Source organism: Nilaparvata lugens, chromosome X (assembly GCF_014356525.2).
Source record: "Nilaparvata lugens isolate BPH chromosome X, ASM1435652v1, whole genome shotgun sequence".
Classification (NCBI taxonomy): Eukaryota; Metazoa; Arthropoda; class Insecta; order Hemiptera; family Delphacidae; genus Nilaparvata; species Nilaparvata lugens.
Window position 1 is genome coordinate 12,434,541 of NC_052518.1, and position 13,423 is coordinate 12,447,963.

General features: G+C 30.5%; 1 protein-coding gene across 8 annotated transcripts in view; it reads right to left on the reverse strand.

Annotated features, from left to right (window-relative positions):
- Window positions 1-1,696: 1,696 nt before the first annotated feature.
- Window positions 1,697-13,423, reverse strand: part of LOC111043352 (protein quiver) — a 45,091-nt gene continuing 33,364 nt past the window's right edge. For all 8 annotated transcript variants that reach the window (XM_022328270.2, XM_022328275.2, XM_022328273.2 and 5 more), the window contains 2 exons: window positions 12,176-12,322; window positions 1,697-10,247 (listed from right to left, as the gene is read on the reverse strand). In XM_022328270.2, coding sequence (XP_022183962.1) covers window positions 10,045-10,247; window positions 12,176-12,322 — 350 coding nt within the window. In that variant the 3' untranslated portion in view covers window positions 1,697-10,044. The remainder of the gene's footprint in view (window positions 10,248-12,175; window positions 12,323-13,423) is intronic.

The window sequence follows — 13,423 nt, forward strand, 5'->3', positions numbered from 1 at the left end:
GATTCAGTTTCTCATCTAACCTGAAACCATCTATAGGAGTGGATATCAACACTAAAGACGAGGTATATCGAGATTGAGTGGACCTTTCAGCAGCAAGACCGATCCACAGTGGCCACTAAAACACTTGTCAGATTTAGCTGAATACTCACATACTTGTGAATAGTCCTACATGTTATCATTATCAAAATTTGGGAAAAGAATAGTTTTGGGCCAAGCCTGTTCTTATTTCCTAATCATATTCATATGATTTGTAATTATTGTATCCACAAATAAATGAAATGGTTCAACAATTAACAGTGGATATTAGTTATCACTTTCATACACACACTCAAATTTGTGTATTTTATTCTATTATATACAATTATTGTATAATATATATCGCACTAAATATTTTCAAAATTATTACACCGTACCTCTGATCTAAATTTACACCAGAGTAGTTTTCAACAATACTGATGATTTCCATTGGCTTTGAATATTAAGTTTGTTAAAAATATATATTCAGCAATCATACAATTAATTAGAACCAATTATAATATATTATCGATACGGTACCCTGGTATACAAATTTTTGTTTGCATTTTTTACTCAATCCAAGGATTGGTCCGTGGTCTAGTGGATACAGTGTTTGTGTAGCAGTACAAATAGAGGTCCCGTGTTCAAACCTGGATAAGAAAAAAAGTTTTTACCACATCTTTGTTTTCGGATGGGCACGTTAAATTGTTGGTCCTGGCTGATGTAGTCTTGAGAACCATTGACCACTCAAATTATATACTCAAACGAGGTGGAACTGCCGTCAGGGACTCCCCACCAATTTTCAAGTGAATCCATACGAATTTACTCAATCAAAACTATTTTTACCGTTATAAATAAATACCTTGGTTTTGCATCAAACAACTTGTAAATAGACCTGATGTTATCGCATTATTGTAATTCGTAATATAATATAAATTAGAGTGAAAATGAGCTCAAAGCGTTGCATACCCATCTTATTTATTTAAAAAAATTCACTGATTCCAGCGAATTATCATCCGTATGCAAAAGAGGAAACTTATATAAATGAGCTTGAAATGTTTGCTTAAACACCAAAAGTCTTATCACACAGCTGTTATGGGAGTTTTGCTATCTAATATCGTCTTCCTAGTCTCATTATAGCTTTGTTTACCAAATATAACGTTTTATAGGATATTGTATTATGACTCTGATATAATATAATAAAAAAATAATATCGTGTGTGGCTGGCTCATATAATATGATGAGCACACAAGTAATTCAAAAGTTTAAACTGTAGGCACAGAGATGTGGAATTCCTCCATAGTTTAATGTAAAATGGAAGAAATGTTGTCTCCACATAACTTTAAAAGTTCAAAGTTTCAAAGAAATTTCCATGATGTGGAACTGACGACATTTGACTCACGCTTTTATTTCACATTAAAATTCAAACTTCTTTCTCTGCAAAAACGTTTTTAACAATGTGAGAGAAGATTCAGTGTGGAAAGGATTGGGAAACTAAATAATTTGAAAATTTGTGTTTCTTGAATTGTGTTTTAATCACAATCCTTATTTCAATTTCCAACATGTGGAACTGACAACATCTCTTTCATTTCAACTTAAAATTCAAACTTCTTTATCTTTAAAAACGTTATCGACAATTTGAGAGTAGATTTCATGTGGAAAGGATTGAGAAAAAAATCAATTTAGTTCTTGAATTGTGTTTTAATCACGCTTCATTTTAACAAAATTAATAATTTTCGAGAAGAAACAAGCGATCTTACAACTGATAAATTTCTTTAATTATTTTTAACATGGAACAATTCTGCTTGCTCATGGTGTTAAACTATATTTACAATATCACATACTTACTAACTATAATACAATATTTCAAAAAAAATTTTTATGACTCAATAATTGAATACAGTATTCAAAAGTTATCATTAATACTTCACTTGTAAATTGGGAAGATTGACAATCGAGATTCAAGATTTTTCAACCTGTTATCATAGTATTTATTATTGTTTTAGAGCAAAAACTGCAGGGTGCAGTTCACAAAGATTGATTTGTTGTGATAGCTGACATATCGAGTGAGAGCGAATAATCTTCTTCATTCAGAGTGAACACGGTGATAATTGAAAAGTGATGGTAAATCCATGTGCTATGATGAAAGCTCTGCCCAGGGTAATACTGAGTTCTCAGTTACGGGCCACAGGTGAACTCCTCTTCTGCTGTCTGCAATCTGCCAAAAACCTTCTGAAGGGGCTGATCAGCAGCATAGCAGAAGAGGACTACGTGGGTTTTTGCAGTGCATCATCATTGTTTCTGGAGGGAGGGTGAGGAAGTTATAACAGAAAGTTTTGAAATGAAAAACAAAATCATTCTTGTCTACGATCATCATACTACCGCACTTAATGCAACAGATTCTCATGCATTTATACTCGAAATTATTTAAATAGGGTTAATATTGGATAACCTGCATGTTTTGAATATCATACTTCGATTTCAGAATGCTTCTCAAACCAAATCGAAATTGAGCCACTCATTGAATTCATAAAAATTGAATTGAGCCACAAATAAACATTATGAATATGCCATTGTCTCATACAGGTTTTTCTACAGGTACCTTCTTGGAATAATTATCCAAACAACAGATGTGTTCTATTCATTTGATATAGGAAACAATATTCAGCTATTGCTGCCAAAAATTTGAATTTTCTATCAAGATGAAAATGTCATGTTGTAAAATATTATTTATTTATTATCTCAGAATAAAAAAATATTTCTTTGGTACTACTGTATTGTTTGTACCGAAGTATTTTATATAATACTCTTGAAATAATTAGAATTTCAATGTCAACTCATTCATGACAATATGAATTATTGTTAAATTGGCATGTGCACTGTTGGGAGATAAATACCTGGATGAATAATTACAGCTTTGTTTTCTAAAGAGAATACAAGTGAGAATTGACCTTTCATTAATTCATTTACCATTTTTATCAATATAAACGAAGAAAGTTTAAATTAAAATTAATTAAACTTTTTTAAATCGCAGAGTAATTCAGTGTTGCCAAATAAGGGATTTTACTAATTCTATCTTTTGAGAAGCATTCTGTGAATTTTGAGCATCAAAGTATGGTGATTTTACCAATCTATTAATTTTCAATTTATTCTTTCTTCATTACTCTAAACAAAAACTACTCAAATACAATTCATTTTAAAATTTCGTAACTGATTATCGAAAAGTCAATGCATTTTTATTTGTATGATCTATGTTCTACTTATTAGTTTCGAACATGCACTTCTAAATTGATTCTGATCAAATAAATTTGTGATTATCAATAAATACTCTGTAATTGGTGATTATACAATTCGCAAAAAAGTAATGAATTATAGTATTCCATATGGAAAATTTTGTAATCAAACGATTAACTAATTGATGCATTTGAATCAGAATTAATCGTGATCGTGTAGTGTATGATTCTAAAATCTACATAGAATGATTTTGTTGATGAGAGAACCGTGATGAAGGATATAAATATTTTGTAGAATATAGATTTCTTGATAATCCAGTTACAATATTTTTGCCCTACTATTGTATAATATCAATAATATATTGAGAAAACCAGTAAAATTGAATTTCAAAATATATATCCAGCAGTTCAGCATTGGAAAATCTACATTAACTAATTGACAATGCAGTCAGTCGGTATTCATTAGCATCAATTGAATGTGTTTGACATATTAATTAAAATTCCTTACTGATACATTTCTTGTCAAGAATGTTATCCCTTCAAAATATGTTATTCCTTCTCATGGCTTATCATACATGGCGATAAAATCATGATGAGACTTTATCGTTGATAGTTTGTAAACATGCCATTACCGTACAAGTAGGCGTGCATATTCTAGATGTAGCAAAAACCATGCATTTTATTCACAATGAATATGCATTACCGGTAATTCATTTCCGTAACTGTGTAATGTGTTATGGGTGAAATGCGTTGGTGTTACTGTGTAAAACATGTTATGAATTATTATACCACAGATCTAGAAAATTGAGGCAAATAAGTTTCCTCAGCGCTTTTAATGAATGCCAATAAAAATTGTTTCCAGTTATAATTCTTGTCTTCCAAACTTTCCCTTCGCGGTTTTTATGAGAACCTTATCCAAATGAGATTTCCCACACCCCTCCAATATCAATTACAATGGTCAATTTTGAATGAGTATCATATTATCTGTATCTTTTCGTTGGGCTCTGCATATAATAAGTATCCTTACTGAATAAACCCATAGAGATTACCCAAAGCCTAAAGCCAAGTTCAAAGGATATAGGCTACTAATTATTGCGATAACATCTTCATTGAAATTTTAAAATATTTATTATCAAAGATCAAATATGGAGAAATAGAGAATCGTTGGCTATACATGCCCCATGCCGGTGTCGTGACAATACGCACAACGACATATGGGCACAACTATCTACAGAGGGCTGGAGAAAGGTAGGCCTATCTACTACCTGAATTATTACTCAGGTATCAGACCAGAAGTAAGATGCGCATGAGTTTTTCCAGAGGGTCAGAATACAATCTAAATTGTATTCACTAAATGTATTCAATTATTGTCAATTTATTATTGCACTCTTTCAGAAATATCCTTTCAGTCCAGTAGCAACTAGCTAATCTAATAACACAATATTTTGGAATGAGTAATCTATCATGATAATTTATTTTATTGTGTTACAATAACGGTTCATAATGTATGAAAACTTTTTATGAATCATATAGAATTTATAAAATCATTATGTTTCATATAAGTATTTCCTCTATTCCCTATTTGTATTTTATATTGTTTGTTGAAGTAAAGTTTACATTAATTACTTACTTGGAAATATCCTATTGAGTCTGAATATTATACAAGAATAGTACTGTATTTGTATTGTGAAAACAAACCTCAAAAAGCCCTTTAATGGAGAAACTCAAGTTTTATCTTGTATGATCCATTTGTTAAACCAAAGTAGTTGCACTATGCTAAATTACATTGTAATAAGTTTATTGTGAAAGAATTTTGTAGTTCCTAACAGGATCTCTAAAATAAATAGTGAATGAGCCGAGAATTTATTTTCCGAATTTTCAAAATTATAATGAAAATAAGCTAATGATATTCTTAAAAATGAGTTAATCTGAATATATGAGAAAAAATGGCATAATCCGACTAATATAATGAGTATTATGAATTTACTTCCGGTTCGTCCTGCTACCTGAATGGTAGCTCAGGTTTATGTCCCTTTCTATAGCCTTGATTCAAAGTTGTGCCCATAATGTCACAAAATTTAATTTGCGCGCATTTGTCACGTTACCATACATCTCAAGCTTATTTATGACCAATAATTCTCGAATTTTTTGAGGTTCTCAACTATTATTCATCTTATTAATCACATAACAAAAGAAATTCGATATTCCCTTCCATAATATTTAACTAGTTATAAATGGATTTTTATTGGCTTCCAGTAAGTACAAGCAAGCATTTCGAGTTAATATTCGAGCTGATTGATGTTACACAAAAATTATTGCAGATAAGATCAGCTACTCACTATAAATGTCTGCTTATTCAATAGACAAAGAACTCACTTTATTCTTACATAAAAACACTTAAAGAATTATTGGTTCTTATCAATTTTGTTAATGAAAATCAGTCTGTTCCAATTTGAATCATTATAATATTTTACCAAGATTGAGGAGCGATTGATAGTGTTCATTCCAATACAAATGTAATGGAATAGATTGAAAGTCACGATTAACAATTTATATTATATCATGATATCTACAGTAATTGATGAAATGGAAGCATAATATCATGTTTCCGCTGTTCGGATCTATGCGCATTTTTTAACAGTGTACGAGAGCGGAATAATATTAGCAGCTCAAGTGATTTATTTTTATATATATATTGCAATCTTATTCATACTATGCTATTGGCTTATTTCTCGAATGTATACTCTAAATCGAACGCTTAGTCACATGGAAAACTACTGGGACCTTTATAAATTATATAATTTGCACCGAATCTTCTATGGAAATAAATAGCAATTCTTATAGTTACTTTATTGTCAGGTACCCAATTTTTTGTTGTCTGCAATTAATTATGTACAGATTTCTCTCTTGTATACGTGTTACATGTTCTCCTTCAAATATTATGACACGTGAAATAAATATCAAGCAAATTTTTTAGATTTGAACGTCTGATTAGAACGACTACCGTTGATCTACTTTTTTATTGAACTTGTTATTTATGTAAAAATATAAACGTTATAGAACAGGATATTTTCTAAAAAAATCTTCGATAAATTGCCGATAAATTAGATTTTTTCTTGGACATCAAGCTTGACTTCAACCAAAGCTGCTATTTACTTTTCTAAAATTTCTGAATTTCTTGTTAGCAACTTCACTCAACTTCAATCTCTTCCATGAAAAAAGCTTACAGCTCCACCTAACTTGAAAGACAATCATTGTTGGTGTTAACTATTAGGCTGACCTAGGTATGAATTGATCATCATTTATGGCATATTTTGCCATTTTACAGTACCGTATGTTGCAGTGTAGCCCAACTAAGGGTTACTAAAGTTTTTTTTTTGTAAATATCCGATAGTACCATAAAAACCGTAGCCTACTTATTCACTTAAAAAAATACCATTGGCCAAACCTACTTTATTGCTTTGAATGCACTTTAACTATATATGAACTTCAATTTATTATTCATAGACGTGGGGACAATTCATGTTTCATACAATGTTATCGTCTAAGAGAGGGTGTGTCAATGATCCTATAGGAGTGATTTGTGGAACATATCATTGTAATCATATGGAAGCATTTTATGTACGTTAGCAATTAAATACCGTAAAAAAACTTTCTTCCATCATCTTGTATGAATGAAGAGGTGAGAATACAAAAATTGATATTTTACTCATTAGTTTAGAATATTTTCACCCTAACAAAGTTTTAAGTGGGTTTTTCGATCACATATCATTTTTTCCGGTAAATAGTTGCCTGCTTTTTTAAATTATTGGGTACAAAAAAATGAAAATGAAATAATATAATACCCATGCCAATTATGAAGCGATGAGATCTAATGTTTGAGCTCCAATGTACAGCTTCTGTTACTATCATGATATGTCTGGAGATAACAACCATTGTAGATTACAATTGAACATAATAATGATGACACTACCCCAGTTAAGCCGTTTAAACAATAATTCATGAGTTTACATTCCATTCAATTATTCATTCCAATTTCCATGCAAATCTTGTAATTATAGTAACACTTTTAATAGCATTCCTAGAAATAGAACATGCTAAGATAAATAATTGTAAATATCACGTTCTAATATGAATATTTCGTTCTATAAAAAGAATTAATAATTTATCGAAAGCATTTCTTCTCCTGAGTATTAGTACAAAGGAGAATATATATTGGTAGTTCATACTCGATAAAACTCCCACAACCACAGACATTCAGAAGGACGTAGAAACTAAAAGGCTCGTAAAGTCGGGTTGTTATTAGACAAGAAGCAGCATTGTATAAGCATTTATTATTTTCCGTAGAAAATGATTCTATCTGGGAGCAGTGAAAAATTTATTTGGATTTCTAATGATCTCATCAAAATAGACGAGTTCGCGTTTTACACCCACGGATTGTACAGTTATGTTCTATCAAAACGATTGTTATCAATGAAGGAAGTTACTTCAGCTGAACATACAATATTAATATAAACATAATGAGAAGTACCTAACTGGAGATATAAGAATCAATTTTGCAAGGTGAGTTTGATAGAAGGTCTAATAATGTTCATGTTGAGATTGGAGCGGCTATTTTAAACTACTTTCATCTATAGAATAATAATTAAGAATATTTATTATGAGTATCAGATTGAGATTATCTCAAGAGGAGTAATAATTGGTAGTAAGTGAGGAAAATACTTGAGTTTTAAACATAGAAGGTCTTAGTATTGGTATAATTCAAGGCGATATTTGATTGAGGTTTAAATCCTATGTGATACGATATTGTATATTAAGTAGAAAATTGAGAAAAAATGAATTGACGTTTCATATTAGATTCAATAAATAATTGATAATTTTTGTAGATTATTCCTTCTAATGAGGGACGAATCGTTCGACTAGGACAATAGTTACGTATTTTACTGAAAAAATGTTCATTTCTTCACTCTGAATTTTTTTAATTGAAATATTTAATGTAAAAATTATTAGCAACTTCACTTGCACCTTATCTCTCCCATTCCTTTTCAATATTACTCTTCTCTCTTCTCATGACGAGTAATGATGGGGTGGATTATCAAGTCACAAATTTCAATACGGTAATGAAGAAAAAGTTTCAATCTTAACTCATCGCTCACTCATACACTCAATCCTCTCACACAAGCGCATGCACACGATCAAACATCACACTTTCTTAACCCTATTTGGTGATAGTTTTTATTTATTCAGGATGCGCATTATTCGATAAAATTTACATATTATATAACATGAATGTTAATCCAATTCATGTAGCGTATCGTAAAATCAATGCTTCTACGTCATTGGCTCAGACGGCATGCTCATATTATTCCTAATAATAATAACAACAGTATATGAAGAAGTCTAAGAAAAAATATGTAATACATTCTTCAGTACATCATTCTAAGTATATCGGCATGCGCATACAATTAAATCGTAACTACTAATGGTGTTTCATTAGATCTTTAATAAATTTACAAATTTTGGAGCATTGAAACTATTCATGGTACAATATAATCCAATGATGCCTGCCTTACGAGAGTATTATGTCTCATTGATGGTTTTGGGGATTGAGAAGTTATTGGATGGTATCAATTTGCTTCATCAAATTTGATGTGAAATAATTAGTTTCAGACTAACTTCCCCGAAAATTAAAATAGAATAATAAATAATTCTAGGAATTTATAAAGGGGGATTTTCAATTACTGTATTGAGAATATTGTAAAATTGAAGCACAAAAAAGTTTGAGATATTAATCTGTAATATATTTTTTATAAATTTTTTAATAAATTTTATTCAATGGCTTACTTCGCATTTATATAATGCTCTACTTTATAATCCTAAATTGGTGATTCAGTATGAGTTCTTTTATTTCTAAAAATATCCTAAATTCATTTAAATTGTTAAACATTCAATTTAATTACTAAAAAGCGTACTATTCGAACGAGTATAATTGTTCCAAGGCTCCTTATTGATTCTACCTAGTAGACTCTCACGATGGACATACTAATTCAACTTTGATGATTGATCAATAAATAAGGTGATGAGTTATAAAATGAAGGATCGAAATTTCCAAAATAATTAAAAAGTTGTCTGCTACGGTACTGGTAATTAAGTACACTTACTTGCAAATCAATTTTTATGTCCCAGAGATTTACTCTGGGAAGTGATTTTATTGATGGTGTGTAGCAGCAACTGAAGGTAAGGGCGATGATTATCAATTTAATCCTTAATTTATTATCAACGGGAGCTATCAAACTAGACAACTATAAAAATTATCTATCCAAAACCACAGCCTTTGGTAGAACACCTTACCTGAGGCTAAGATATATAAACGTAATTGTTACCGCGAAATTATCTTCACAGCTATAAAGGCAATGCAGTGTTTTAATTGGAAAATACTGTGCACATTATTTTTCAAATGTGTGTAATGCGAGGAAGCTGTGGTCTTCTCTTAAATAACTACGATCTAGGAAAATCAATTTCGGAACTTGATATGTTTCACGAATATTTAGAATAACTTATTTTTCAAAAACATCAAGATTGTACAACGTATAGATGTTATTTAACTAGTATTTAGAAATTCAATATTGCTTTGGAATTATCATGATCGTTGGTGTTTAGGCTGTCCATGTCTAAAAGGCCACCTATCGCCTAGTGAAAACTACAGAGTTGTTAATGGAAGCATCAACTGATAAAAAGAAGCATGCCGCCAGATCCAGCCTTGGTTGTCACATGCTGATTAGGAATCAAAGCGTTCCTATCTCAACACCATGCACAGTACTAAGGTAAGGAACAATATGGTTGTAGATGGCAGGTATAGGGAAGGGAGACCATTGCACATATCCTCCTCGCAGAAACACATGTGCCCCGTTCCGGAACTTTCCATCATGCACACGTGGTCCACCATGAACAAATTTATTTGCAGCTGCGACGTGCATGTTCGTCTAACACTTTCATAGGCTGAAACATAGCAACACACAAACATATCGTCAACATTGAACATCTCATTCATATCAAGCATCAACTAACTCCATATATCTTCAAATTTGTTCGCCTGATTACAACAACTATCATCAAGTCATATTGAATTTGAGAATTTTTATAATAGGCTATATTAATTTACTGCAAACATGTTTAGTTGTACAATGCAAATTTATTGAGATAGAGATCCCAACAAATGAAATCAAATCGTTTATTGCTAAAAAACATTTGACATGTTATAACAACGTCAATATTATAATCTTGTTTCAACAATGTGTCTAAATTTTATAACTTTATTTTTAACTTAGATTAATATTTGTTAATATTGTTCATGTATGTGAGATTTGTTATTTATGATATCCTTCCGGTAGTCGCGCCCTACTCAATCACACGAGCTGTCGCGTGTTCTATTTTTCACAACATCCAATTTTTCAAGTGTTATGTACTCTGTTTACTGTCAAAACATATTAATTAATTGTATAATTAATTTTTCCATCTTCTTGGATTATTTTACGCCTATGAACATTCGGATGATTACCATTTCATAGCCCAATAAGGTACATCAAGCAAAGCCATCAATTCTGTGTTATTGGTTCGTTTACAGTCCCCGTATACAATCTTTCCCTATCTTATGCACAGTGCGACTTATGCACTGTCGCGACTAAATGGCACCTAGAGACTAAACCATTGCTCGGTTGATAGAAGTGCAACTCAGTGGAGTGATGGGGAGAAAGTTTTGGAACATAGGTGACTCATTCACTAACACCACCCCATTTAATAGTTTTGTGCAGCAAAAAAAAACTGACACTGTTGTCCTTTTTACAACAGCGCAACTGCCGGAAGGAGTGAAGGATATCATAAATCTCACATACATGAACAATATTAACAAATATCAATCTAAGTTAAAACAATACATACACACACAAATTAAAATTGCAATGTCACACCAGACCAGACACTACTAAAATAAAGAACAAAAAATTGCACTGCGCATTATACAAAATGTCCAGATGCGTTTAGTGTGACATGATCTCAACTACTCCTATGCTAAAGCAAAAATGATTTATTTCTTGACAAAATCAATGATTATCGAATAATGCTAATTTTATTGTTTAATTTGTTCACTTCTTGAATTTTACAGTACATTACAAAAATAATAGTAGAATAGATTGGAATTGACAATTAAATCAGTGTGCCTAATTTATGCAAAGTTCCTCATTGCCAATGTGTGCTCAAAATATGTATTTTTAGTATATTATTTTTTAAATGATTCGACGGGACAATAGAAGAATATGGAATACAAATATGCATAGAAAAATAGATAACAATCTATCATATAAGTTAATACGTTGATTAATTTAATACGTTGTTGGTTAACCATCTTGTTTTAACTAATATTATTACTAATGTATTTTTATAACTTTAAAGTGAAAAAAAACACTCACATTCTTTGGTGTGGTGACGACCGTTTCGTACTGGTGTTGCACATTCTCAAGCCAAACAAAGAATGGTCGTCGCCATACCAAAAAATGTGAGTGTTTTTTTTTTCACTTTAAAGTTATAAAAATACATTAGTAATCAATTTAATAGTATTTCTAGTATAAATTAATAAAAACAATATACAAACTTGTAGTACCCTTTATTAAAAATTATTTTAATTTTCTAAATATTTTATTAAAAATATTTTAAAGTTTTTAATAAAGGGTACTACAAGTTTTTATATTGTTTTTATTAATTTGAACAAAAGCAGCCCGTATAAGTGAAGTGATTTTATTACTAGTATACTCTTTTCAGTCGTATCTGAAAGAAAAAAGAGTTACTGGTAACTTTATTTGTTAGAACTTTCAAGTAGCCCTAATGAAATAAATATTATTAATTAATAATATGAGAATATATTAAATACTCACGAGATCTAGAGTTGCGGACCATTTTAACGCAGCATCCATTACATGTCATGAGTGGTGGTTGATCCCTGGGAAGTGCTGTGTAGTTGAAGGGGTCTCTACAGCGGGCATCTTTCCAGCTGTCACACTCATAGCAGTAGATTGACCTTGCTGGATAATAATTTATCAAAATTAGACAATTGTCAGCTGGTCAACAATGTATTAAACTATAAAACATGTAATAAATCAAACTTAGTTTAGAAGACCATCATCATAATTGCTTTTCATTAACAATGATTGTTCCAGATTTTTTATCTTTGACTAAAATTGAAAAAGTTGATTCACATTTGGGAAGCTATCGACTGACTCTTCAAAAACAGCTTATTGTTTGAAGCACACTTACATAATATATCACTATATTCTATACATCTATAGCCTATGTTTCTTTTGAAAATTAAGGTTTTTTATGCTCGCATTGTTTTTGAACGTCTAAGACTGAGTTAAGACAGACGTACACTACTCAATCCAAACTGTCAGCATTGATTGAATGCAAAGAATTGGTGTTATCAATGAGGGATACTGACAGTTTAAAGTGAATTACAGCTGTTCCACCGGACGGTCTTGCCAGTGAGAACGAACAGTGTAGACCAGCCTTAATGCAGTCTTCTGAATATTTTAATTTCCTAGGACAATACATTATTAACAGTTTTAATAATTGTTTATTACTTATTATTTAATTACAGAATATCAATATGGGTTAAGGGTAATCAATATTATGTATAAAATGCCGTGCCAATAATGATGTATGGATATTAAGTTTCCAATTCAATTGAATTAATCTTATGATTATCAATAATTGAATACTTTCTCAGCTAATAGACTGCTGAAAGTGATATATCAATCAGTTGAATAAAAATATTAAATTGTTGAATAATAACTTATTGATTCAATTTGAGAATATATTCACTCCATAAATTGATGTAGTTGTTTTATTTTTAGTTTAATAATAAAAACCATGATTTGCGAAATAAATTTCTGACTCATAGATTTGAACCTGTATTAGAATAAGAATGATTTGATAGAATTATTGAATTGATAGCCTAATCAATTTTATAAATTGATATATTTTGCCTGATCTTCTTCAAGAAATTCAAAGTTTTTTTAATCTAGACTAAAAAGATCTAAAAATGATAGGCCTTAAAAATTGCACAAAATATTATATTAAAATATGATTTAATTTGTTTGAAATGGAATAGCTCAACCTGATTATAA